We start from the raw sequence: 27,136 nt of genomic DNA on the forward strand, positions 1-27,136 counted from the left end.
AAATTTATTTTCCAGGCAAGCCCACGTGGTTTGATGTGAGCATCACAAGGGTGATTTGTGTGCCATAAGCAAATGCAGTCTTTCCCATATCACTTTGGGGATCACAGGGTGTGCACAGCCAGGGTGGTACAGGGCTGAATGAGCAGCAGGTTGGTTCCTGAGGCTGTTCCTTCTCCTGGATACAGAGGTTGTGTTTATGCTCCACAATTTTTCCTGCCTGCATTCAGCTGGCTGGGCTGTGTAGGGAAGCGCTGGGTTTGGGGTGTGAAAGGTTTGGGGTGTGAAACAGTCAAGGTTCCTGATAATCATGTCTTGATCCATAAAAGCCTCCCAAATGGAGCTGCTTTGTTGGGTTATTTGTATTCCTGCAGCACCCAGATACTGGCAGAAGCATTTTTGCCCCATTCATGCTGCTAGCCAAAAGTGGAAGGCCCCAGGCAGGGTGGGTGGATGGGGCAGGGTTTTGGCATTCCCAGCCCATACAAGGCAGCCCTGTGAGCACGGCAGAAGTTTGCAGAGAATCTACAAAAATGGATGTTGGCACCAACTTGACATCCTATGGAACAATAGGGATTCTGTACTGCCTTTCCAGAGGGGCTCGATCAGCCCCTGCCCTGGCACTGCAGGCTCTGGACAAAACTTCAACCCTGTTTTCCTCCCAGGAGCCTCTCCCTCCTCCTGTCTGGCTGCTCTTGGCGGCTGCAGGGCCTTCAGGAGGGTCTGATCCCACCCCTGTAGGGAAACCTTCTTCCCCAGGGAGTCCCTTCCCCATCCAAACCACCATCCACCCTCCGAGGCATTACAGCCAGCCAGCAAAGTCCAGTGCCTCTCTTAAAAAACACACATAAAAGCAAAATCAGGTGGTGGAAGGCCGTAGGAAACCACATTCTTGTTGTTGTTCTTTTCCCCTCTTATATTGACCTTTGAAAAGGAGCCCTTGGGCGGATCCGGCGCGGCGTTCTGGGGCTGACCTCCCGCCGTGGAATTTCACCCAGTAATTTCTGTGGCACACAGAAATCCTTGGAGCGCCTCGTCTGGCTTCAGAAGTAAACCTAAGTGCCTGTGGCTTGACAAATAAACAATCTGAAAGCGCTTAATGACTCACAACCTCGCCTAAGAATAGCTGAACTCCGCAAGATGGAAATCGAGCTCGGGGAGCCCGGGCGGGGAGCTGGGGGACACGGTGGGAGATGGGCAGGGAGAGGCTGTGGCTGCATTCCTGATGTCCCCTCCCAGCTCCTGGCAGGCAGCATCTCAGAGGATTCTTCGATATTCTTGGAGCACTCCCCAAATTCACCTAATCCTTGGCTTTTAAACAAATCATCGGGTTTCGTTTGCGCAGACAGCAGAGTTCTCCTCGTTTATCCCAGTCTGCTTGAAAGCACCATTTATTCTCAGGGATTACAGAGGGGTCACACGAGTTATCCACTTCCTTATATTACAGTTCCAAGCACCTACAGCTCATGGAAAAGACTCTTTTTCCTGCAAGTATTGAGCAAGTAAAATCTCAGTGGCTGAAAAGGGGAACTGGGTTTGGCTGTTTCATCAAAAATGGGGTTTTTGGTAAGTTGGTGCTTTTCTGAGGCACGCTCACAGAAACGTGTTCTGTGAGCTGCTACCACAGCTTCTTACCCCCCCACACACCTTTGAGCACTTTAATCTAACCTCAGGGAAAAAAGAACAAGTTCAGCTGAATGTCTGTGACCACAAGAGTTTCCTGTAGGTGCTCAAAGTTTCTGCTGCAAAAGCCTCGTTGTTGGCACTGGGGCTCAGGGATCACCATGGCTTTGGGATGAGCACAAGGGATGGGAAATGGATAAGGTGCACATCAAAGTTGGTTTGTTGATCAGGATCAAGAGAAGAAAATAATGTCAGAATCACCCCTCACCTTCACCAGCAAAAAAAAAAGAAAATAAAAAAACCAAACAATACCACGATCCCTCTCTTTTGGGCACTGCCGGAATACCCTGAGCAGCAGGAGCAGGGGCTGTCCTGGGAAGCCTGAAGGATCCCACACTTTTTCCTCTCTGGTTTGTTGTTAGGCTCCTCAGAAAGTGTTTCTCTCACTCAGCACCTGAGCCCCTCACATGGAAATGAGGGCAGAGCCCCAGTCACTCCTGAATTGGTAATGGGATATTTTACCCCTCCCTGTTTACCAGGAGCCTGGGCACTGCCAGGAGAGCTCTGGATTTACTGGGTGATTGGGCAGCAGCCAGAGCCCAACCCTCAGATCTCCCCCTGTGACATTCCCAGTCAGAGTTTAAAGGACTTTGGGTTCTTCTGGAGAGAAGGGATCCCGGTGAGCCACGTCCATCCCCACTGGATGTTCCTGGCCCAGATGGAGCCCATGTGCTGCCCCAGCATCACTGGAGCTGCTGCTCTCCCACGCTCTGGAACAGCTGGGGCAGGGCTGGATTTGCCCCTGTGTCTCAAAGAAAGGAAAATCAAAATCTTTACCTAATGTTCGGGGTATTATTTGGCATCACTGAACTGATTTCTGCCTGTCCCCACTGGGTGCAGCTGGATGAGCACATGGGATTGGGCACATGGGGAAGCTCAAAGCCTAAAACACAAACTGCCTTTTTTTTATAATTTCCATGTGACTGCGTTCGGGAACAAGGGCCCGATGTGAACCGGGCGGGGCTGAAGGGCCGAGCCAGAGAACAGCTGGTGCAAGAGCAGTTCAAGTTCTGCATCCATCCCCGCAGATTTCCCTTCCCACCGCTCCTCGAGCCGCATCTGTGCAAACAGGATGAGCTAGAAAAGTATAAATAAAGCGTTAAACTCAATACCGCGGGCATGAGGGGAAGTAAAAAAAAAAAAAAAAAAAAAAAAAAAAAAAAAAAAAAAAAAAAAAGAATCCCAAAAGCTCTGTCCTCCCACAGCAGCCGCTCCTCCTGGCCCCACCGTCCCGCCCGCAGCCCGGGGGAGGGCACCGGGGCCCGCCCCGCCCCCGGGCCCGCCTCGGGTCCCTCCGGAGGAGGCAGCGGGACCGCGGCGCTCTGCCCGGGCAGGTACGGCCGGGCCGGGCGGGGAGCGGGGATGCTCGGGGCTCTGGGGGAGTTTGGAGGCGGGTTAGGGTGTGTGTGTGTGTCTGGGGGTGCTCGGGGCACTGGGGGAGTTTAGAGGCGGGTTTTGGGGTGTGTGTGTGTGTCTGGGGGTGCTCGGGGCACTGGGGGAGTTTAGAGGCGGGTTTTGGGGTGTGTGTGTGGGGGGGGGTGCTCGGGGCTCTGGGGGAGTTTGGAGGCGGGTTTTGGGGTGTGTGTGTGTCTGGGGGTGCTCGGGGCACTGGGGAGTTTGGAGGCGGGTTTTGGGGTGTGTGTGTGTGTCTGGGGGTGCTCGGGGCTTTGGGAAGAGCGCTGGAGCACGCTCGGGGGAGCCCTGGGGGTGCCTCAGAGGGAGCTCCTGCGGTGCGCTGGAGGAAGTTCTGAGAGATGTTTTGGAAGTGTTCAGGGATGCTGCAGGGGGCTCAGGGAATGTATGGGAGCGCTTTGGAGGCTGCTCCTGGGTGTGCTCCTGGGTGCGCTCCAAGGGTGCTCTGGGGATGCTCCAAGGATGCTCCTGGGGTGCTCCAGGGGTGCTCCAAAGATGCTCTAATGATGCTCCGGGGGTGCTCCGGGCTCTTGGCCCCTGGTGTGGCTGCCCGGGGGCAGCATCAGCCATGGCTCGCTCGGACAGAAGCGTTTCCAGAGCGCCCCTGGCTCCGGGCTGGAGGCACTGGGCGAGCCTGGGCAGCAGGGAGAGGGCAGGAGAGCTGCGGGGGACCCCCAGAGGTCACGGCGTGAGGGCTGGGAAGGCGCCGGGCATTGCAGTAGAATCCCCAGAGTTGTGTTTGACTCAAAGCCGAACCATAAAGCCCCGCGTAGCCATGAAGAAGTGGCTCGGCCGAGCCCCAGCGCAGCCTCCAGGCTGAGCGTGGTCTCCCCTCCCTGCCCGCAGCCTCTCCCCGTTTCCTTGCGGCGTTCCAGCCGGAGGAGCAGCTCCTGGCTCCGTCACTCGTGTCTGGCTCTGTGCTCGGGTTCCCCGTGTCCCGAACGGGCAGGGAGGGATCCGGGACAGGGAGGGACAGGGAGGGACAGGGAGGGACAGGCAGCAGCGCCTCTCCCCGGCCGCCCTCCCTGCCAGGGCATTTGTGAGCAGCGCAGCGCAGCCGGGCCCAGGCGTGCCCCGGGCAGCGCTCCTCAGCTCCAGCGGGGATTGCACACAGCCCTGGGAGCTGGGGCTGTGCTCCGGAGAAATCAGAGCTGCAGGGGCTGCACATCGCTGAGAAGAGGCTGGGTGGTCCGTGAGGAGGGCGGTGAAGGCAGAACGTGGGTTGGATAACCTCAGCTGGAAGTTCACGGGAGTTCGGGATGGAGGAAGTCGTGGTCTGGATGCTCTGGGGGTGATGTTCACCATCCAGGGGTGGAATTGGGTCTGGACTGCTCAGGGATATCTCATTTTCCTGACAGCTCTGGGATGTGACACCACCAGGAGGGGTTTCCCTTGTCCAGAGCCACCCCAGATATTAAATATTTTAGCTGTGTTGCCCAAATGAAATTGGTGAAGACCCAAAAACATTGCTCATGCAGGGCAAGGGTAGCAGCCACAGCAATGTGAAAAAATCAGCATTTGCCTTTGGACGTGTTTTGCAGCCTTCCAGGTAGTTTGTATTTGATTTCCAATGGGCTAAATGGGAAAAGCTGATCTCTTAAATGACACCTGAGATGGGAAAGGAGGAGGGGGAACCTGTAACCTCACGTTAATCATTGATAATTTGTTACTTTGATTGTAATATTTAAAAAATAAATAGATCTGCTGAAATAACAACCCAATGAGCAGGGACCTGGCTGGGGATCAGTGAATGGATTCATTAACAGTCCTGGAGCTGGAAGATGAGATGTCAGGGAGCCTGTGGCTGCTGAAGATGACATGTCAGGAGTTTGTCGCTGCTGTGGGCTCTGTCAGACTCCCAGTGCAGTTTCCTGTGCCTAGGAAAATCATGGTCACATTCTGCTCCTCTCCACAAAGTCCTGTTGTGAGGAAGGTTTTATCTCCCAGGTATCGTCCCCTCGTGCAGTGCTGGGGCTGTCCCATTCCCACACATTTCTTTGCCACCAAGCAGGAATATGACATTGCTTCCCATCAAACCACCTCTGGCATGGGCACCTTTCAGGAGGGAGAGGCTTGGTCTCAGAGCATTCCTTGACTCAGGAGAGGTGGTGAGATCCTGGGACACGGCTGCTGGATGAACACAGGCTCATTCACGAGCTCGGTGCCGATTCAGGTCCCTCCCTTGGTGGTTTTACAGCTGCCAAATATTTTAAAAGTCGCATTTTCATCCCTGTGCGTTGCAGCCCAACTCATCAAATTTTGGGTCTTTTTAAGGAAGCTTTGGGAGCAGCCATAGGGATGAGTGTGGTCCCATTGATGAGGGAAAAAAGTCAATATGGAAAATTATTGTATTTTCCATTGGGTGCCCCACTTGACAGGGGTTATGTGACTCTGCCTGGCTCCAGAGCAGCGGGATGCAGATTTTGGTCAATAAAACCCTGACCCCAACTCCAGGGGTGTGAAGGAGCCCATGGCTTGGGGCAGAAATCCTCACAGTGACAATGCCAGGGGAGGGCAGTGGGGAGGAACCGGCTGCAGGGAGCTCCTGCTCCAACCCTGGTTATTTTAAACCTCGGTGGAATTCATGTTTCGGGAAGCCTCAGGTCCTGCCCATCCCAGGGTTTAAACAGCACGTGAAAAAGAAGGTGGTGTCATTATTAAGATAATATGCTGCCCAAATGGACAATTTGATGGAGTCAGAAATGTGAAATATGGTGAAAAACCTACCCAGACATAGAGATCTCCATCTTCAAAGTGAGAATATCTGAAATTCATCTTTGCAGCTGGTTCCTCTGCCCATCAGGGTTGAATGTGGTGTAAGTGAGAAAGCTGAAACTACACCAGCAATGTGTGGCTGAGGCTTGGTCAAAAACCTGGGGGAAAATCCCCATTTCCTAAATGGGTGAGAGGTGGGAAATGCTGCCCCAGGGCTCTCAGCTCCCGTTATCCACACAGAAATCACAGGCAGAGGAGGAAGGTGGCTCATCCACCCTCTCTGCAGTCCCAATCAATGAGGAGGGTGGTTTCAGGTGGCCTGGAGAAGAAATCTTCCTGTGTGAAGAGGTTTTTAAACTTGTCAGGAGTGTGATCAATCCAAGTCTTGTTGGCTCGGGTCAGAAATCAATGTGAAATGGCTCCGTGTCTCCAGGGGGATTGAGGTGGTTGCCCAGGGAGGAGGAGAGAAATGCAGACAGTAGGGTTTTCCTAAAAGCACCTAAAATTTCCCACTTTGGCCACGTGGGAGTTATTCAGTATCATGGCAGCAGAGCTTGACTTGTCCCAAGGTCAAGAGGTAGAAACCAGCAGCTTGGAAGAGACCAGAAGCTCTAGCAGGACTTTATTCTTTTCCCTCCAAACTTGTGGGATTGAGGCAAAGAGAGTGAACATTAGAAACGAGGCACCTCTGATTTTTGTCTTCCTTCTGACTGTGGAGCACTTTTGTTTCAGGGCTTTGGGTGCTTTTTGTGCTCACCTGGCTCTGGGAAAGAAGACTTTAGGGAAAACACCACAGTTTTCAAGGCACGGGATAAAATCACGAGAATCACCCAAAGCTTTTGTGGGTCTGTGGCTGGAGTGAGCTGAAGGTCAGCCGGGAAAGAGGTTATCAGAGGAGGGGGTGAGTGTGATCGTTTTCCCCTCCTGGTAAACCATAAAAGCAGGAGAGAGTTTGGATATCTGATACCTCCAGGTCTGACCCGTCTCTAATGGAAATGCTGGCAGGAAGCTCACAACATTTATTAGACAGCAACGAGCAGCTTTAATAAAACCAGTGTCCACACAGCTTTATTACAGATGGTGGGGAAGGGGCCTGGAAGGGCTGGTTAAGCACCAAGGGTTGCTTGAGAGAGAGAGATTCTCTTCTTTATTAAGTGGTGCCGGGTTCATTGTTCACTCCCCTGTGAACCCTCTCGTCCAGACCCCGGGGAGGCCCCACACGCCTCCAGGATGTTTTCCATGCACAGCCCCCAGCTCCAACCCCATCCGCCTCCTCTGCCGCTGCTTTTTCTTTTTGCAGGGAGGGTGGGAGGCCAGCCTGGACCTCTCCATCATCAGCCACGAGCTGATGGGTTGCAGAGAGAGCTTGTCCCTCTCCAGTGCTCCCAAATTGCTTCCAGCTCTGCTCTGGGGATGCCCAGGGCAGGCAGCAGCTGAGGGGTTTTGATAAGATCCCGGTGCTCGGGGCGCCCGTTGTCATCAGCCGTGTGCTGAAACCATCCACTGGCCCCAGGATGAAGGCTCTTCCCATAAGTAACAGGTTTTGCATCCTAAATCCAGTCCTGCTCTGCCTCAGCACGTGCCATGGGTGACACCAGCACAGAGGGAAGCCTGCCCAGCACGTGTGGCTGCAGGCTGGGATGGATCCAGCCTGGAAGCTTTTCCTCCTGGGTGCTGTTGGGTTTGTAGCAGTGGCTCAGGCGTTGTCTGGTCTCCCCACTTTAATTTTGGGTCTGCTCAGCTGCCTTCTGCCCCCTCAAGCTGCCAATCCAGGGGATGCTGGGGGGCACAGGACCACTGGCAGTGATGATTTTGTGATGCCAGACACACGTGGGAAGGTGGCTGATGGGCTCCCGGGCTTCCAATCTCATCCAGCAGGAACCCTGCTTGCTCTCACTTTGGAAAACCTCGTGACAACTCCTTGCAATGCAAACCAGGACTTTAAACTGCTTTTATTTAGCTAGGTATTTATTTAATCCCACAAAGTTTTCAAAACTCTTTTTTTTTTCTGCTGGAGGGAAAGTCCTCCCTGCGGCTGTGCCAGCGGGCAGCGGATCACAGCAGAGATCCCACCCGTGTGCATGTCCCCAGCAGACTGGAAGTGGGTTATTTTTCTTCCTTCGCAGTGAAAACAGAATAGAAAAATCTGTACAACAAATATTCCCCGAGAGGCCATTTTTATTCCTGGTATGTCCATGTGCAGCTATGATAGCTCAGCCGGTTGTTGTGCAATCCAGACCGCCTGGATGGAGCAGGTTTGGGTGTAACCCTTCGGGTGCCGAGGGCCACCGCTGTCTGTGGGTCACCCTGAGGTGACCCTGCCACTCTGCTCAGCCCTGTGAGGCACGTCTGGAGTGCTGTGTCCAGCTCTGGGCTCCTCAGGACAAGAGGGAGCTCCTGGAGTGGAGGTTGTGGAGATGAGGCAGGGCCTGGAGCATCCCCGTGCCCAGGAAAGGCTGAGAGAGTTGGGCTTGGTCAGTCTCAAGGAGAGATGACTGAGAAGGGTCCTCATCCATGGATAGAATTATCCAGAGGAGGTGTCAAAGGATGGGCCAGCCTCTGCTCAGTGGTGCCCAGTGATGGGACAAGGGGAATGGGCAGAAACTGGTGCCTGGGAATTTGGGAATGGGCAGAAACTGGTGCCCAGGAATTTGGGAATGGGCAGAAACTGGTGCCTGGGAATTTGGGAATGGGCAGAAACTGGTGCCCGGGAATTTCCACCTGAACATGAGGCAGAACTTCTTCCTTGGACAGTGATCCAGCCCTGAGCAGATTGTCCAGAGAGGCTGTGGGGTCTCCCTCACTGGGAATATTCCAGACCCCTCTGGACTCACTCCTGAGCGGGGCGCTCTGGGATGGCCCTGCTGGGACAGGGAGGTGGCACTGGATGATCTCAGTTGTCCCTTCCAACCTGAATCTCTCTGTGATGGACCCGTGGTGGAGAGCAGAGGGGGTGAAGCCCAACCCTGCCATCCCACGGGGATTCTCTGCGGGGAGGGGAAGGCAGCAGCCCTGCCAGCCACCAGGGAGGCAGGAGGGGTGGATGGGAGGGCTCTTGAGCCACTTCAGAGCCGTCTGGTTCCCCTCATCCATGGGAGCAGAGCAAACCCCCAGCCAGCTGCTCTGCCTGATGTGGGGCAGCAGCAGCTTCAGGCCATGGCCTCAGTTCTCATGCTTGGAGGACAATCTTGGTGAACCCCTTCCCCACTTCCCACCCTGCAGCAGCCCCCTTAGGCAAAGCTATCAGAGGCTGGATGTAAATCCATCGAGCACCAGCCCATAATTAATTAATTTGCGTGTTTTGACTCCTTCCCTTCATAGCTCCTGATTAAGAGCTTATTTAAGGGGTCACAGACTTCCTCAGTTCCAGAGGGATTAAATGTGGGAACAACTGTAGGTCGTATGTGGGTAATTGCAGTGAGGAAATGCTCCAGATTAAAGCTTCCTGCTAGGTCTGTCCAGTGGGGAAACCAAACAATCCTTTCAGAATGACTTTAAAATCAGCACCGTATAGAAATACGTGTATTTTTTCCGTCGTGCTGCTTTGTCTGGAGAACACAAGCGGCAGAACGTGCTCAGAGAAGACACACAAGCGTAACTAAAGCAGAAGAATTCAGCAGAAAACGAGCCAGCGTGCTCTGGGGTTGGTTTTGAACCTCGGGCTCAGTAATTGCTTGTGAAAGCAGAAAGCCATCGACACCGAGCCGTGGCCCCGCGCGGTGTGGGACGGAGCCGCGTGGGAAAGGCGGCGTTTGGGAAAGCAGCGTTTGGGAAAGGCAGTGTTTGGGAAAGGCAGCGTTTCACCAGCTGCTGGAATTATTTTTCATTCCTCGGGTAGGAAGCTTTAACCCATCCGTGCCTCGGGGAGAGCTGGCAAAAGGACAAACGCTGCTGGTTCTCTGCGCGTCCAGATCCTCTGCTTCCTGCAGAGGCAAAACTCGTCTGCTTTTCTTCAAAGTTAATGTGTTAAAGTCCCGTCTGGGGGTTGCAGAGAGCTGGAGCAGTGCCAGCAGCTCTGCTCTCACACAGTGACAAGATGTGGTTTTCCTCCCTAGCATGAGATTTGGGTTGTGCTGCTCGTTCGGCCATGGGAAAGGTGCTGGCACTGCTCTGTGATGGGAGTCCCTGGTGAGAGCCCCCAGCAGAGCCCCCAGGCCCCAGGGGATGCCTCCACTTCCCAGGATTTTCTTTCCCAGCCCTGGAAGAGTTTTGCAGCCCTGAACCCCTCGGCCTCTGCAAGCATGAGGTTGTTGCAAGTTCAGTGCAGAGACTGAGGGATTTGTCCCTGTTGCCAGCCTGGAGGGGCAGCAGTCCAGGATGCCCGAGGGGAATGCCAATGCAGGAGCTCAGGACAGGCTTGGGACGGGCACTGTGCCCATCACTGAGCCACACGCTGAGTGCCCTGCCCAAAATCACAGAATCACAAACCGGTTTGGGTTGGGAGGGACCCTAAAGCCCTTAAATCTTGTCCCACCTCTGCCATGGGCAGGGACACCTTTCACTATCCCAGGTTGCTCCAAGCCCTGTCCAGCCTGACCTTGGCCACTTCCAGGGATCCAGGGGCAGCCCCAGTTCTCCGGGCAGCCTCTCCCCGTGTCTGCCCGGCCAGCTGACCCCTGCCTCCCCCTCTGCCAGCTGGAAGTGTGGATGGATAACCCCAGAGCCAAGGGCTGGAGAGTTGGATAGGGAAAGTGTCACTGTCCCCCCGGGGACACCGGGGACACCGGGACACGCTCATCGCGTCCTGCATCTCCTGGGGCTGCGGACGGACGAACACAGCGAGAGGGGCCAGAGCTGGGGGGACACGGGCGGGGGGCTGTGGCTGCTCCACGCGTGGGAACGCGGCTCCGCAGGGAGGATTTGGGGACACCGAGCCCTTCTGCAGCTTCCCCCGGGCTGTGGCGGCAGGCGGCTGCGTTCCGTCGGGAGAGGCGCTGGTGGAATCGCTAATGCTCCCGCCCGGAGGTGCAGCATGCGGAGCGCTGCAGCTGCAGCATCAGGTACAGCGGCAGCCCCGCCGTTAATTATTGACTCCCTCCGCAATTATCAGCCCTGATAAGGGAGCACCCCCCTGGACAGGCAGTGCTCGGTGCTCCGTGTTTCCTGGGAAAGAGAACTATTCCGTGGAAAAGTAACTCGTTTTGTGCGCCGGCATTGAACTGTCCTCGCAAAGGTCATCCGAGAGCTGTGGGCTGCTCTGCTGGAAAATCAATCCCTCTTTTGTGCTTCTTGGTTGAAACTTGTGTTTGCTTTCTGAGCAAGGTCACAGCTCAGCTGACCAAGTTTGTAACTGCTGGAACGGGCTGGGCTCCAGCCACGCCGTGGGTGCTGCTCCGAACCCTTCGCTGCCGGCGCGGGCCATGGCAGAGGATGCTGTGGAGGGAGGCGAGAGCTGCTGCTGCCCGGGGGGTTTGTAGGTGCCAGTGTGAGCAGGTAACACGACAAAATGCTTTGCTAAGCAGTTTTTCCTTTCACCACCAAGTGCTGGAGCCGCTGCTGCAGTGCAGGAGAACGGGCAGGCAGAGCTCAGATCGTGTTGTGTTACAGCTAGCAAGACTGTGCTAACGTGCTGGTGATTAATCTTGTTCTTTATAGGCTCAGGGTTAACTGTTTTAAAGTTAGAATTACTAGCAAGACACTCTGGGAGAATGGATTTTGTGGATATTTGTGGTCTGTGGCTGAGTTAATTTGTAATTTAAATGTTTGGGGGTGTTGTGGTGCTGTCCTTTCTGCTGGCTGGGGTGATGGGGGAGCTGCTCACATTGCCTGGCAAGTGGGATGTGGTGAAAGAGGGGTTAAATGTGAGTGTAAAGAGGCAGTGTTTGAGTCCAGGCTGGTTAAAAAGACAGTACATTGTCCCTGCAAACGGGCTGCCCCAGGGAATAAAACCACTTCGCTCTCTGCTCTTGCCTTCTCACATATTTGGCTTCTCCATTTCCATTTCTGTATATATTTATTCCTGCCTTGAGAAAAGCAGCCTAATTCCAATCTGGATTAATCCTCCCCACAGCCTCTCTCTGTAGCAAAGGTAAAAATCAGCGATGCATGTAGCGAAAAAGAAATGTTCTTCAATTTTATTTAATAGAGAAAACTCAGCAAATACAGAACCTGACAGAGGGTCAGGTTAACAGGTTTTAGCAGGATGGAGATGCACCTAAAACTGTTACCCCGCCTCAAATTATGGACTGGAGCTCGGGTGTAGGGGTCTGCTACTTCTGGCAGATGACTTCATATTTTCATCTCATTTTTCTTGGGGACAGGCATGGGAGAGCAGCTGTGGGGTCCAAAGAGGCACATTTTTGGCTCTAAGCCATGCTCTCCATGCCTGAGCTGCCCCAGAGGGGACAGGAGAACATCAGCAAGCTGCTTGGGTACATTCTGCATCCTTTTACGAGGCGATTTTGGAGTAGATTGGTCAAAGGAGAGCAGTCGTAGTATCAATTTGGGCTGCAGAGCTGGGACGTGGCCAGCTCATAAATGATCCAAATAGATGTAATTATCCAGATATTAAAAACCATCCTATTCACTGGCTTTCCCCCCACCCTTCGGAATAAATGACCTAGAAGAGTGGAGTGTAGCTGGTCAGGCTGGAATTCGCTGCAGTTGGAATATTAAGGGAAAGAAACAACATTTGAGAAAGAGGTTGGTGTTTGTTTTGGCACGTGCTGTTTGTTGGCAGGAGGAGACAGAAGGGGTTGCCCGTTGTAGAAGGAGTGTGGTTAACTGGAGAGCACATCAGGAGCTTTCCAGGAGCTCACAAGGGGCTGGGTGGGCTCAGCGTGACCCTGCTGCAGCTCTGGAGAGCTTTGATGTTCTCCTTGGGCTGGGACCTTCCTGACTTTCCATCAAGGCTGTGCCTTCACCATAAACCTGCCTATGTGACTGACAATTAATTGTTTCTTTAAAAGGTTTTGATCTTTCAAAGTGTTTGTTATAGAATCATAGAATGGCTTGGGTTGGAAGGGACCTCGAAGACCATCTCATTCCATGGGCAGCGACACCTTCCTCTAGACCAGGTTGCTCAGAGCCCTGTCCAAGCTGGCCCTGGACACTTCCAGGGATGTGGCAATGTCCTGTGGTAACAGTAGAGCAGCGTTTGACTTCATTTTTCAGCTGCTCTTTGGTAAAGGTGGAGCCCCTTCGTGCTCTGGAACTGTGGCCAAGTGCTGAAGGCCTCTCTGAGGCAAAGCTGTGCACGCAGGAGATGAGTTCAGGCTCTGTTTGCTGGGTGCAGGAGGTGGGTGTGAGCTGGGGCTGGCTCAGCACAGGCTCTGTGCTGCTCAGTCCTGCCCTCAGAGCTCTGCACAGCTCAGGGATGCACTGGAGGAGCAGGGATGGGCTTCCAAGAGGCTGTGGGACCATCCCTGGCCAGGAACCAAACTAGATACTGTAAGGAGGATCATAAACAAACAACCTACTGTTCAGGAAACTCCCACTTCATCCTCTGCAGCAGAAATTAAAACCAGACCTTCTCACTTGGAGCGTTGTTGTCCCTCTCACACCAGCCAGGGAGCCTCCTACTGTGATGTCCAACTGCCCCAGCCTCCTTCACCCCTCCCTGCCTCCTCCCTGTGCCTTTCTAAAGGATCTGGAGGAGAACAGCTTCACCCAGGGCCTTTCTTGGTTGTTCCCAGTCTTAATTTCTCATTCTCCAGGAGGGTCTCGTCCGTGTCCACATGATGGGAAGGAGCTGGGGGTAGCACAGCCCAGAAATGGTGTGAAGATCTCAGTGCTGGCTGTGGTAGATCTCCACCTGAAGTTGTTCCTTGAGCTGGACAGACAATTTGTCTGTGGTTCAGTGCAGTTTGGTGAAGGTTCTTTTTAACAGTAGGGATGTGCTCTGAAGTAATGGCTGCCATTTGAACAAGATTCAACATAAATTTTGAATCTTTGCTTGTTATGGATTGAAAAGAAAGAAAAGGCAAACCGGTCATGTCTGTGTGTGGTTTATATCCCCGTTGTCGGGGATCTTTTATCGTGTTGGGTATCTCCAGCTCACAGGAGTCAGTGCAGAGTCCCTGTGCCATTGATCTCAATTCATCCCAAATGTCTGTCTGTCCTCACTGGCAGTCAAACCCTCTGTAGTGCAGGGATGTTTTACAAGGATCAGCTCCCTGGGATGTGTCTGTCAAGCACAAGTTGTTGCCTCTGGAAAAGCAGCTATTGATTTTAGCAGCTTCAAAGCCCTTGGACACCACTGGGCTGCAGGAGATGGGAAGTGGGAGGGGGGTGGCCTTTGAAGACTTGTAAGGCTTGAAGGAGAGATGAAGCTCACATCTGAGCGTGTTATTTTATTAAATCAGAATATCCATTTCTTTTTTTTCAAGGGTGAAGCAACTTAACGCCCTTGTCAGAAGATGCTTAAGTGACAGCCCAGTTAGACTCCACCATGGAGAAGACAGAAGGTATGGAGCCTTATAGGATGTTTATTTGTTCATTTATTCCTGGGAAAAAACCCTTGGAGTAACTTCCTTACCAGAAATGCTGTAAATAACCTGTTCTCTGTAGATGTGGGGCCAAGAGGTGAAAAATGCATTGTTCATTATTATGCAGATTTCTTAGAAACCACAGCAAAGCAGGTCCCAGCTCTAGATCAGCACATATTTGCCCTCCCATGCTCTGTGACAGATCCCTGCTCCCACCCTCCAGCTGTGCTCCTGTGCCCTTGGATGACCCCAGGACCCTCTGTCCTTCCTCCACTCCCCCCTGGACAGCACCTGCATCTCAGTGATGCTCTGTGATGAGCAGCACCAAAATCTATTCCAAATTGTCCCGGTTGTGTCCAGGTGCTGCACCAGGATGGAGACAAAGGGGTCATCCACAGGCCTGGTGCTTCCTTCTCCTCCTCACTGAGCCCAGCTTGTTTGCTCAGAGGTGCAGAGCAGCCCAAACCCCTGTGACTTGCTGCACAAAGGAAACAATAGTGGTGCAGAACTTTAAGTGTTAACCCTCGAGGTGGGGATTTGGGGGCTGTGAATGTTTGCAGGCTGGAGGTGGCTGTGTTAAGGGTTAAAGGGGGGCTCTGGTGGGGAGCTGCTGCTTGCCTGTGCTGGCTGGGTGGGCAAACACCCTTTAGAGGTGATTTGCCTCGGTGAGGAGCCGTGCCGGGAGCTGAGGCGGTGACCTTGGGATGCTGCGGCTCAGAGCTCTGTCTGGGGCCAGCCCCTGCCTGGATCCATCATCCTCAAGGAATAATTTGTGACCTGGTGCTTGCAGGTGAAGCCAGGCAATGATTTTCCTGCTTGGTGTGCACTGCTTGTGCCACTGAGAAGTTCAAACCAAACCGAAAGCCTTGAAAAAATGTCATTGCCGTAGATTGGTCCCACATTCTATTATTGAGCTGGATTTATTATCCACCAGCAGCTCTATGCACCTACACAGACACGTAGCTCTGCCTGCAAAACCTGCTGTTTGCTTAATTGCCAATTAGAGCCATGATTTCAGGAAATTTTTGGCTTCCTCAGTGCAACAATTACCTGATGCTTCTCTGGAAAACCAGATCAGAGCTTGGTGCGTGTCACTGTGTCTCTGCACAGCTTCATCACAAATCTCCACAATAATGAGCTGCAGCCCAAAACTGAGATGAAAAGAGAAAACACATCTCCTCCCTGCTCTAAAGGTTGTTTTTTCCCCCCAAAATTCAATAATTTCTTCTTCTTTGGGGGTTGTTTCAGCAGATGGCCAGCCCCCCAAACCCAACGGGGACAGGGAGCAGCCCCGCAGCCTCCCCTACTCCCTGGAGACACCCTACGGCTTCCACCTGGACCTGGATTTCCTGAAGTACGTGGATGACATCGAGAAAGGCAACACCATCCGCAGGGTCCACATCCACCGCCGGGCCAAGCAGCCCAAATTCAGCACCCTGCCCAGAAACTTCAGCCTGCCCGAGAACGCCTCCCGCGGCTGCTCCGCCGCCTCTCCCAGCAAGAGCTGGACCTCGACGTGCTCCTTCCCGCAGCGGAAGGCATCCCTGGGCGAGGAGCATCCCCGGGCCCCGCCGGAGGAGCCGAGCTACCGGCGGAGAGCGCTGCTGGCCGAGACGCGGCGGCAGGCGGAGCTGGGCCGGCCGCAGCTGCTGCGAGCCTCCAGCATGCCCGAGGCGCTGCCCCCCGGCCTGAGCGCCCCGCCGGGACCCTCGGCCCCGCGCTCCCCTCCGCAGGAGCAGCGCGGCTCTGAGAGCGCCTCCCGCCCCGGCTGGGACAGCAGCGCCTCAGCCCCGCCGAGGGAGGTGAGCTCGGAGCGGGACGGCTCCTCGGGGCATCCCGGGGGGGCTCTGCCGGGGCCCGTGCAGCCCCCCTGGCAGAGCCAGCAGCTGCAGGTGGTGATGGAGAGCGGCGGTGAGGAGGGCGAGGCCGCCGATGGCATCGTGGCCGGGGGTGAAGCAGCAGCAGCAGCAGCCGCTGTTCTCCGGCCGGCAGAGGAGAACGGGAACCCTGCGGAAAGGGGGCTGAGCGTGAGTGAGGTGGATGGGAACTTGCCGAAGGAAGGTGAGGAGAGGAACGTCCAGGCTGCAGGGGACAAGGAGAGAGGAGCTCCCCAGCCTGGCGCGGTCACGGCGCTGAAGCAGCACATCGCTGACCTGCAGGAGCAGCTGGCCAAGAAGGAAGAGGAGCTCGGGCAGGTCAGGGCAGCGCTGGAGCAGCAGGGTCATGAGATCCAGGAGAAGGAGAAGAGCATTAAGCTGCTGGCCAGCTCCAAAGCCCAGCTGGAGGAGCAGCTGTGCCGGGAGAGGTGCAGAGAGGCCGAGCTGCGGCGGGGCGGGGGCTGGCAGTGCCTGGATGCTGCGGTGAACACGGAGCCCTGGCAGGTGACAGGGGACAGGCAGGACAAAGGCATCAACGTGAGCATCCCGCTCCCCAGCAGGTCTGTGGGCTGTGGGCACGGCCGCGGTGCCCCGGCCCTGGAGCTGGGCACGGGCAGCGAGCGGGGCCGGGCAGAGGGACGGTGTGGGGAAGGCAGCAGCGAGCCTGGGCTGCAGATCCACGAACACCCCGGAGACAGCAACCACAACCTCCACAGCTCCCTCGGCACAGAGCCGGCTGAACGCCAGGCAGGCTTGGGAGAAGATAAACCTCTGCAAGAGGAAGGAGCCCCTGGCCACGAGGACCTGCCGGCTGTTGACCCCATCGGGCAATACGTGAAAAAGATCCAGGAGCTGCTGCAGGAGCAGTGGCTGTGTTTGGAGCACGGGTACCCCGAGCTGGCCAGCGCTATCAAGCAGCCGGCCTCCAAGCTCAGCTCCATCCAGAACCAGTTAGTTAATTCCCTGAACTCCCTGCTCTCTGCCTACTCCTCGCAAGGGCCCGTGGATAAGGAGAATTCCAACACACACTATCAACAGTTGGGTAAATAATATTGGCGTAGGCTCCGATGTGTGCGGGCCAAATCTTTTCCCATTTATTCCAGCGTGGAGCAGGGGGGACGTGGTGGAACAGTCGTTGTCAGTCAGATCAGGAATAGTCTTGACAAGCATGATGAGAAAGGCACATCACAAGTTATGGGTCTGACATGAAAATGAGCAAACAAAATGATGTAGGAGCCCATAAAGCAGTGGCTCGTTTATATGCAGGATCAGCTTCCAAAAGCTGCCACAGTGGTGGCTGTTCCATCAAATAAACATTCTTTTTATCCAGATTGGACATCTCAGTTTGCACAAATATGAGGCTGGTGCTCATCTGGGGTAAATCAGTGGGGAATACTCCAGAACCCAAACCAGTCAAACTAACTGGGAAAAGACCTGTCCCCACTCACAGACCTTCATCTAAAATAAGTTTAGCTTATATGAAGATGGGAATCCATGCCTGTTCACTGGGGGAGGGAGGGAGGGGCTTGCAAATAGATAAGTGACTTATTCCTTAATATATAGACACTATTCAAAGTCCAATGGAAAAACTCATCCATGTAGTATTATAGCAGATTTATATAGGAATTTTCCAATCCATTGCTACTGGGAGTAAAAAAACCCCAAACTGAAACAGTATTACAAAAGTAAAATCTACTTATATTCATAGGACAAATACATAATTCCCAGTCACTTCCTTTATATTCCCAGTCACCTGGAGATGTTTGAGACCTGTGTTAAAGGTGGCAGGGCAGGTTCAGGTTGTGGCCAGCTGCATCTGTAGTTTTGCAAGACATCCAAAGACTCCGTAAGATGAAGTAAGATGCTTACAATTATGATGTGTAGCTTGTTGCTAGAGGTTGGGAATAATTATTGCTAATTATGGCACATCTGCTTAATTAATTTATTATTTTGTATTTTGGTAGAAAACTCTCCAACCACAAGTCTTAAATCCATCATGAAAAAGAAAGGTTATGGTTTCCATGCAGGAGGCAATGGGACCAAAAAGAATCTCCAGTTTGTTGGGGTAAATGGTGGGTAAGCATCCATTCAGAAGATAAAAACTGCCTTTTAGCGTGGAATGTCCTCTGTGTCGCTGGAGAATTCATTCTTTCTGCCCCTCTTTTCCCCTCCAAACCTCCTGATTAAGAGGCCAGTTGACATAGAGCCTCTTTTCTCCCTCTTTAATCCAGCACTGATAACCTGTGAGTAACCCCCTTAAGGAAAGGTGTGTTCAGAGCAGCGGGGACACGCTGGGGACTGACGCTCTCTGCACACCCTTCTCCTGGGGCTCCATCCAAAACCCACCTGGGGAAGGTGGGAAGAATCCCTGGGAAGATTCCTGGGAAGATTCCCACTGACCTGGGTGGGTTTTGGAGGAGGCCAGCACTGCCTGGGTGGACACGCTGCCACTAACCTGCCCCCACACTCCAGCAAAGCCAACAGCAGTTGGTTCAGGGCCTGGGAAAAGACTTTTTTGGTAAATAAGGAATTACCTGAGGGTGCAGGAGACTTTAGGTTGTGCTCCCCATTCCAGGTGTGTCCAATATCCAACACTCCTTGGCCTGTGGGCTCAGCAGGGGCAGCATCTCCTGCTGAGGTGAAGGTGTGCTGGCATGCAGAGTGCAGGACACGTGTCACTGTCCCTGGCTGTGTGTGCCAGCCTGGGGGCTGCGTTCTGCTCACACCCTGCTCCTCTGACCTCCCACTCGCTGGCTTCTACCACAGGGGTACAACTTGTAGGGACTGCAGGAGTCTTGTTTACTTTGAGGAAAGTTCTGGGGTCCATCAGAGTGAAACCTTCTGATTTGTGGAAGATTTTATTAACACTAATGCTTTTAGACAAGCAGAGGAGAGATCTCTGTCAGGGCTGCTGGAATGGTGGATTCAGCCCGTGCCAACACAGCTTTTGTCTCGTGCTCCTCGAGGCTGCCGATGCTGCCAGTCCCTCCTTGCCACAGGGGCCGTGCTGCTGTCACCCTGTCACCCTGCCACCGTGCCAGCTGCTCCCAGCAGGGATCAGCTCGCAGCCCTGCCCGGGCTGTGTGTGATGGACATCCCTCCAAACCCTGAAGCAACCTTGCCTGCTGCTCATTAACTGCTTCTGCCACGCTCCTGCTGCTTGAGGAGCCAAGCAAAGACTAACCCCGACTCCGGCCGTGGCTCAGACCTTTTTTTCACTTGCTGCTTCTCAGCTCTGGGCTTCCCCCAAGGCCCATTGGAGCCAGTGAGCCTTGGTCAGGCCCCGTGGCTGGGGAAGGAGGGGGTAACGTGTGGTGTCCTCAAATAGCTACGAGAGCACGTCCAGCGAGGACACGAGCTGCGACGACAGCGATGACGCCGAGGGCACAGCCGGGGACGGGGAGCCCGAGCAGGCTGCAAGGGAAAGCAGAGGGCCTTCCTCGGGGCAAGAGCGTGAGGATGAGGATGGTGAGCGGGAGGCATCAGCAGGAGCAGCCCCCTGCTCCCAGGCTCCCAGGTAAGCAGGACAGCGGGTGGTGAGCATCCCCAGCGGGGCTGGGTCGGGGCTCGGTGGAGCAGCAGCGCTGACCTCTGCAGGCAGGGAAAAGGCTTTAAAGAGCTGAATATTTTCTAAGTTACTGTAGAGTCTAATGGGGATTGATTCGGGCCCTACACTCGACACTGAGTCATGTCTGGTGAGTTAGCTCATTTCTCCCCTCTCATGGAAAGTTTTTTGGTAAAGTTCTTTGCAGGTTCAGGAATATTTTCCCCCCACCTTAAGGATTTTTGTAACAGATGAAGTAGACCACACAAATCTGTGACTTTGGGCTTAAACCTTTGCTTAAGTGCTTAGCTTTGTACCTAAAATCTGTGTCAAGTCAACGGGACTTGTGTCCAATAATTTAAACACTTAAATGTGCTGAACATATTCCAACCCAATCTGCCTGTGTTCTCCTCCTTGGTTCAATACCTCCTGCAACTCCTGTGGATTTACAGAAGTCTTTTCTCTTTAGATGCAAACCCTCGGAAGATTTCCTTGCCGCCTGCCAGCTCCTCAGTGAACACCTCCCAGAAATCAGGAGCACAAGCAACAAGCATCTGGTACAGATATTTCCCAATCCCATTTCGGACACAGTTCATGCTCTCTGTTCACTTTAATGGACGAGATTATCCCGATGGCACATTGCAGGCTGTGCAGTGAGGAGAGGGGGGTGAGGTGACATCTGAGCCAGTTTTAGAACAGCCAAAAAGAAGGGAAGGGAGGGGGAAAAAAAACCAAAAAGAAGATGAAGGTTTTGTCTGTTACTCATCCAAGTTACCACAGGAAATTCCTTTCCCCCTCAAGCTGTAGCAGCAGTCACAAACCCACAGGCTAAATGCTGGCGGGGTGGTGCCGGAGCGTGCGGGGCCAGGGGCTGGGGCATCCCGGTGACACCTCGGTGTTTGCAGCAGCACGTCCTCAGTGCCATCTCCCAGGAGTGGTTCCAGGTGTCCAGCCACAAGTCTTCCAGCCCCGAGGTGGTGGCAGCGTACCTGGGGGCGCTGGGGGACAGCCAGCCCCAGCTCCTGGAGGCCGTGGTGAACCTGCCCGACAGGAACGGCAACACCGCCCTCCACTACAGCGTGTCCCACTCCAACTTCCCGGTGGCAAAGCTCCTGCTGGACACGGGTAGGAACGGCCACGCTGCCCAGCTGGGCTGGGGGTGGGACTGGCTCTTGCTGAGGGGTCGTGGTCGTGATGGCTGCACAGGGAATGGGGACAGGGACAGCCCCAGGAAACACTGAAGGGGACCAGGCTCCTCCTGGAGCTAAAGGAGGTGGGACAGAGGTGGGGCTGAGGGCCAACCTGCCCACAAGAGCCCAATCCAGGGTCAGACATGGAAGCAAGGTCCATCCAGGAAAAAAACACGGATGGCCATCCATCAATGGTCCATCCAAAATACAAGGGTGGGGCTGAGGTCTGTCCAGGACACCTGGCTCAAGGCCACATTCTCCCCCACAGCTCAGCTCTGGGCCCCTGGATGTGTTTGGGGTCCCAGCTGAGGCTCCTCAGGGACATTAGGGCTCATTAGTGCCCTCACACATCTTGAGGGCTTTGCAGCCTGACTTGGGGGAAGGCTCAGGGTTGCTGTGTCCAAAGGGATGTCCCTCATGGCCCCAGTCCAGGTGGGATGGGGTGGCTCCCCAGCTTCTTGCAGAAGCCACATCGTGGCTTGGGGCAGGAGGATCAGACCCCTGAGAGCGTAAGAAACCCCCCAGCACAGCAGAAAAACTCCCATGTTAAACTATTGAACTTTCAGCTTGTGTTGCAATGAAAGAACAAATATCCCAGCTGAGCTTGTACAGGGCAAAAATGTGCTCGTGCTCCAAAAGAATAGAGGCACTTTGGCCTTTTCTCATGGGCTGGACAATCCATGAAATGTTTGGGAAATGGCAGATTATCATACACATCTATAAGCCGATTGTTATTGAGGGAGGGAAGGGTTTGAGGCAGCTGCTTCCTCAGGGCGAGGCTGGACCCGAGCCCTCACCCTCAGACACGGCTCATTCCTCGTGGTGGAGCTGGAATTGGTTCTTTGAAGTGAAAAATGAGTGAAACGGGGCCAGGATGTTTTCCACGCCCGTTGGGTGATGGGCGTCTCTCTGCTGCTCCCTTGCCACGGGAGCCAAAGCAAACAGCCCACAGCTCCAACCAGCATGTGCTTGAGGCATTAATTATCCCCCTTTAATTTCTATTTGTTGTGGTCTTCAAAGTTAATTGAGTTGACCTCAACAGTTGTAATTAACTGTAGCACCAGGGGCCGTTTAATGCTGCGCTCACAAGCCTGGATATTTCACACAGACAAATCCCTGTCCTGTATCATTTTCTGACTGCTTTCTCTGGGAATATCAGATGCCACAGGTTGTGTGACTGTCCCTTTCCTTTCTGTTCCCTCTGGGTGATGCCTCTGGGGGGATCCATCCCTGCAGGCGTGTGCTGCCTGGACCTGCAGAACCGCGCCGGCTACACGGCCGTGATGCTCACGCCGCTGGCGGCCCCCGAGACCCGCCAGGACATGGAGGTGGTGATGAGGCTGCTGAGGGAGGGAAACGTCAACCTGAGAGCTGCCCAGGTGTGTGATGGAGCAGCTGGGGGGTGGTTTGGGTTCCTGGCCTTCCGTGGCCGTGCCAGGCTGAGTCTGGTGTGGAGTGTTGGAGTTGCTGCTTCCCAAACGCTCCAAAAGCAACTTCAGCTCTGAGTGGCAGCGTGGCCACCCAGCAGCTCCCCGGGAAGGCTGTGACAGCTGGGGGACAGGGAGAAACTGAAGAAGGGTGAGAATTTTGCTGACAAGTTTTTCTGAGGTAAAAATCAGAAGTGGCACCAGGAGGGAGCAGTGAGGGCATGGGAGCCCCAGGTTGGCTGGTGAGCTTCATCAGTCACACGTTTTGGTTTAGGGATGAGGGTGCCCTCATCCATCTCTGCTCCCAAACTGCTCTAAAAGTTAGTCCAGATGTGAATTAAACTGCCCAGCAGGATTTGGGGAACCCACATTTGGGGGCAGCTGGGCAGTTTGGCCGTGCTGCTGCAAGGACCTCACAAGTGGACAGGAGTCTCTCACAGCACCTGCTGAGGATCCCCAGTGTGATTTAACAGCAACGTGCATAAATAGGATGCAATATTGATAGGAATTATTATCATATACATACCATGCAATAACAATATGCAATGTTGTGATATGGGGTTATGGGATGTGGGTCAGTGGTGGGCTGGGCTGATGGTTGGACTCGGTGATCTTAGAGAGCTTTGCTAATCTAAATTACTCTATTTTTCTATGCATGCTATTATTATTATTATTATTATTATTAGTGGTGGTGGTGGTGGTGGTGGTTTCCGTGCTGGTCTGAGCCAGCAGGGCTGTGGCAGGAGGGGACAGGGGATGCTCAGCCTGTCCCTGTGACCCTGCAGGGAGGCCAGACCGCGCTGATGCTGGGGGTGAGTCACGACAGGGACGACATGGTGCGAGCGCTGCTGGCCTGCCAGGCCGATGTCAACCTGCAGGACGAGGAGGGCAGCACGGCGCTGATGGTGGCCTGTCGCCAGGGCAACGCCGACATCGTCAGGCTGCTGCTGGCCCAGCCCGGCTGCCAGGTGACCCTGACGGACAAGGTGAGGCTGCAGGACATCCCTGCCCCGGGGAGAGCCCGGCTGGGGTCTGCAGTTCCATCAGCAATCCCCCAGGGATGGGTGTTAAGTGATTTCAGTTTTCTAATCAGGGCTTTCAGGAGGGTCTCCGTGGTTTGGGGGCTGCTGTGCCATGGGTGGGGTGGCTGTGACAGGGGACTGCATCCCAGCTGGGCAGGAGCATTGCTGTAATCCCAAAAAAACCCAGATGGAATCCTGGGCGTGTGGAATCAGCAGAGCTTCAGCCCCAAGAAATCAGCAGCAATTAGCTCCTCCCTGAGAAGGGAGCCTCTCCACGGGGATGGGGTTTGGGAGCGGGTGGATGTTCCTCCTGCTGGGCCGCAGGGCTGCCTTCGGAATTACAAACTATTTTCTAATTAAACTCCAATTTTATCCGAGACACGCAGGAGAGCACCAGGGGCACGGCTGGGCTGTGTTTGGTGTGGTTGGGGCCCAAAGGGAGGATTGGGACAGTGACTCACTGCAGGGCAGGGAGGGACAGAGGGAGGGCAGGTCCAGGGATGGAGCAGGGGCTCACTGGGGACCTCCTGTGCCCTGCAGGGCGGGAACTCAGCACTGTCACTGGCCCACGGGGACATCGCCGCGCTCCTGCGCGCCCACATCGAGCTCAGCCCGTCCCTCTCGGTGTGAGGGGGCTGGAGGAGGCCAGGATGGAGCTGGGAGCCAGCAGCCCCTGCCTGAGCAGCCCTGCCTGAGCAGCCCCTGCCTGAGCAGCCCCTGCCTGAGCAGCCCCTGCCTGAGCAGCCCCTGCCTGAGCAGCCCTGCCTGAGCAGCCCTGCCTGAGCAGCCCCTGCCTGAGCAGCCCTGCCTGAGCAGCCCCTGCCTGAGCAGGGCAGGTCACGGGGGGGAACCTCCCTGCACCATCTGAATTGTGTTCCCCGTGTCCAGTGCTCCTCCTTCACCCCACTCACACCCCTAATCTGTGCCACAGACAACTCCAGCCTCTCCCATCCGCTCCTCCCGGGGTAGATTTGGCAGGTGAGCAACCAAAACCAACGAGAAAAGCACAGCAAACAGCAATACTTAGTCTTTTGTAACCAGAGGTTATGGGTGTCCTTTTAATCGACTACTTAACTGTATCTCATTTAACTTGTAAGTTTGTGTCCTAATATTTATTATCAGCTCTTCTGTAAGTAGTGGCAGGCAGCGATTACCCCGTGTATGTAACAACAAACACAAGCTGGGTGGATTGTGGAAAGCAGAAAATCCCATTTATGTTTGCTTATGCGGCTCTGATGTAAGAATTAAAAATTAATGCTCTAGGAAAATATTTGAGTGTGCCAGACCCAAACAGGCAGACATTGTTTTGCCTGGATTTGGAGTGACCATATGGCTGTTATTTTTCCCTAATTAAGTTTGAGCTGACGAGGAAGCGCAGGCTCAGCAGCAGGGTGGGGTGGGGCAGGGCATTCCGAGCAGGGAGATCCCAGCAGATTCCCAGCACAGGGGCTGCTAACCTTGCCCAGATGCCTTTTGGCCCTCTTTGCTTTGCCTCTGCTCCATTTTAATATTCCCAATGTTCTGTAAAGCCAAGGCGTGGTTTAGCTGCTCCCCCACCATGGAGCACCCACAGGGTCCAGCATCACCTCAAATCAGGGTTTTTTATTAAATCCCTCTAATTCTGCCAGAGAGGGAGGCAGGGCTCAGGCCCCACTTCTCCAAGCACCCTTGTTTTGCTGCATCAGGACCCGCTGGGTGCTCTCCCTTGGCTTTGGTGGAGCAAACCCAGATCTCCCTGATTAGCTAATTACTCCTTTTGTTTGGAAACAGAAGTGAATTCCAGATCACTCTGGTTGTTATTTAGTCAGTTCACATCCTGACAAAATGTCTCCTGAGCTGCCTTGAGCCCCCATCCTTGCAGGGAGGGGAGAAGAGCCCTGACCTCTGTTTTCCATGGAAATCTGCCATCTGCTCAATTTTCCTCCCTTTCTTCACATTTTCAGTGCAGAGCATTCACTATCTCAAACTTCTATTTGCCTTTTTTTTAATCTGTATCCCAAAATGCCTCCTTTATGTATAAATAAAAACATTTAAACCTTTTTCTGTGTGTGTTCCTGTCCCCATGGCCATGGCTTTTCTGGGGTGACCCCACACCTGCACAGCTCCAAACCAGCCACTTACGAGGTTTTTCTTCACATCAGTGACTCCCTCCCATCCCCAGGGGGGTCCCTACACAGATATGACAAGGTGGGATATTTTTTGCAGGAATTCCCCCAATTTGTGTACAAAAGGCATCTCTGCCAGGCCCAGCTGCAAACAAAAAGAGCCATAACACAATTTTTGGACAGTTTTCACTGAGTTTTTTTCCCTGAAAGCTCTGGATCCACACTTGCAGAGAGGAATTCTCCTGCTGCTTCCCTGAGGAAGGTGAAAGTTCCAGCAGAATAAATGTGGGAGATTTTCTGCCAAGCATCAGCTTTGGGAAGTGCCTGCCTCCTCCTCCTCGCTTTGAGGACAGAGGAATTATTTTTGGGGTGTGCTGCAGCTCTGCAGGGAGGCCCCACGGAGTTTGCTGCCTTCCCCTGCTCCCTTCAATCCGCCTTTCCCTCCCGTTCCCATCCCTGCAGCCCAGGCTGGTTAACTGCATCCCCAGGATTATTTTCATTTTCATTCCTGTGCCTCATATTTCCTCTTTGCTCCTCAAACCATCTCCCCAGGGAGGAGCAGCTCCCACTGGATGATCCCCTGGAGCTCTGCTCACATGGACCAGGAGGGATCACCCAGGGGTTGATGCTGCCCCTGGCATCTCCCATTGCCCAAAATTCCTGCTGTCAAAATACCAGATTGCACCAAAAAAAATCATCTCAGTGCCACAAAGAGCCAGAGCCAGCATTAATTTATATATTCCAATATCACTGCAGAGATCAAACTAAATATAGGCAAGGAGAAACACACCCCCAGTGCCAGCACTGCGCAGGACAAATGGAGACAATTAAGTCACAGCAAGGAAAGGAATTAATCTAATGATCTTTACAGGCTCAGCATCCAGCAGCCCATCAGCTATGAGGAGAAAGAATGACGAGGAGCTCGCCTGAGCATGATTTTTCCACTCTCCTTATGGGCATTTCCAGTGTGTCCCTTTCTTTTGCTGCAAGGAGAGGAGAGGGGACTCGGAGGGTCTCGTCTGAAGCACCTCAGTGGCAAAGCCACTTAGCTGAGCTTTGACAGGATGAGAGAGCTGGGATGGAGAGGAGAAGGCTCCAGGGAGAGCTCAGAGCCCCTGGCAGGGCCTGAAGGGGCTCCAGGAGAGCTGGAGAGGGGCTGGGGACAAGGGATGGAGGGACAGGACACAGGGAATGGCTCCCACTGCCAGAGGGCAGGGCTGGATTAGAGATCAGGGATAAATTCCCTGGGAGGGTGGGCAGGCCCTGGCACAGGGTGCCCAGGGAAGCTGTGGCTGCCCCTGGATCCCTGGCAGTGCCCAAGGCCAGGCTGGAACAATCTGGGATGGTGGAAGGTGTCCCTGCCATGGCAGGGGGATGGAACTGGAGGGACCTTCCAGCCCAAACCATTCCAGGGTCCATCCAAAGAAAATCATCTCCTCTTGAGGTGATTCTCAGCCAGAACCTGCCCCATCAGCAGCTTGGACAGCATCAGTGCAGGAACTCCCAGCAGAATTTAACCTTAGAAGGAGCAAAACTCCCAGCAGCAAAGGCAGATTTATTTGGGCAGTGTCGGGCACAGCGACTGCTCCTCTGCTTTGGGGTCTGTGGGGCCAAGCTGGCCCCTGTTCTGTCCCCACAGCTCGGGGTGGGAGGGCCCATTTGCCCTGGTTTGGCAGGATGGAAGGCAGTTATCAGCAGGAGTGAGATGGGCCACGATTTCCTTTCCTATAAGCCTCC

At 54.1% G+C, this 27,136-nt stretch overlaps 1 protein-coding gene across 5 annotated transcripts; it reads left to right on the top strand.

Moving 5' to 3' along the window:
* The first annotated feature begins 2,858 nt into the window (after window positions 1-2,858).
* On the top strand, window positions 2,859-25,333 carry KANK4 (KN motif and ankyrin repeat domains 4). 5 transcript variants are annotated; one of them, XM_063406938.1, is made up of 11 exons: window positions 2,929-3,014; window positions 11,071-11,241; window positions 14,136-14,213; window positions 15,483-17,153; window positions 18,076-18,187; window positions 19,440-19,628; window positions 20,125-20,212; window positions 20,561-20,780; window positions 22,082-22,224; window positions 23,058-23,258; window positions 23,835-25,333. In XM_063406938.1, exons 3-11 carry the CDS (start codon window positions 14,198-14,200, stop codon window positions 23,922-23,924), a joined length of 2,730 nt encoding a protein of 909 aa, XP_063263008.1. In that variant the 5' UTR covers window positions 2,929-3,014; window positions 11,071-11,241; window positions 14,136-14,197; the 3' UTR covers window positions 23,925-25,333. The 5 variants fall into 5 exon arrangements, with proteins under 5 accessions (XP_063263007.1, XP_063263011.1, XP_063263009.1 ...); XM_063406940.1 differs by having other exon boundaries at window positions 2,930-3,014; window positions 15,486-17,153; XM_063406937.1 differs by lacking the exon at window positions 11,071-11,241 and having other exon boundaries at window positions 2,859-3,014.
* The last annotated feature ends 1,803 nt before the right edge of the window (window positions 25,334-27,136 follow it).

Source organism: Prinia subflava, chromosome 10 (genome assembly GCF_021018805.1).
Source record: "Prinia subflava isolate CZ2003 ecotype Zambia chromosome 10, Cam_Psub_1.2, whole genome shotgun sequence".
In the NCBI taxonomy this organism is placed as follows: domain Eukaryota; kingdom Metazoa; phylum Chordata; class Aves; order Passeriformes; family Cisticolidae; genus Prinia; species Prinia subflava.

Bases quoted from the DNA above. Each gene is read 5' to 3' on its own strand.
- KANK4 (XM_063406937.1), top strand. The intron at 17,154-18,075 runs GTAAATAATATT...GTATTTTGGTAG, and splicing joins CACACACTATCAACAGTTGG to AAAACTCTCCAACCACAAGT. The intron at 22,225-23,057 runs GTGTGTGATGGA...GTGACCCTGCAG, and splicing joins TCAACCTGAGAGCTGCCCAG to GGAGGCCAGACCGCGCTGAT.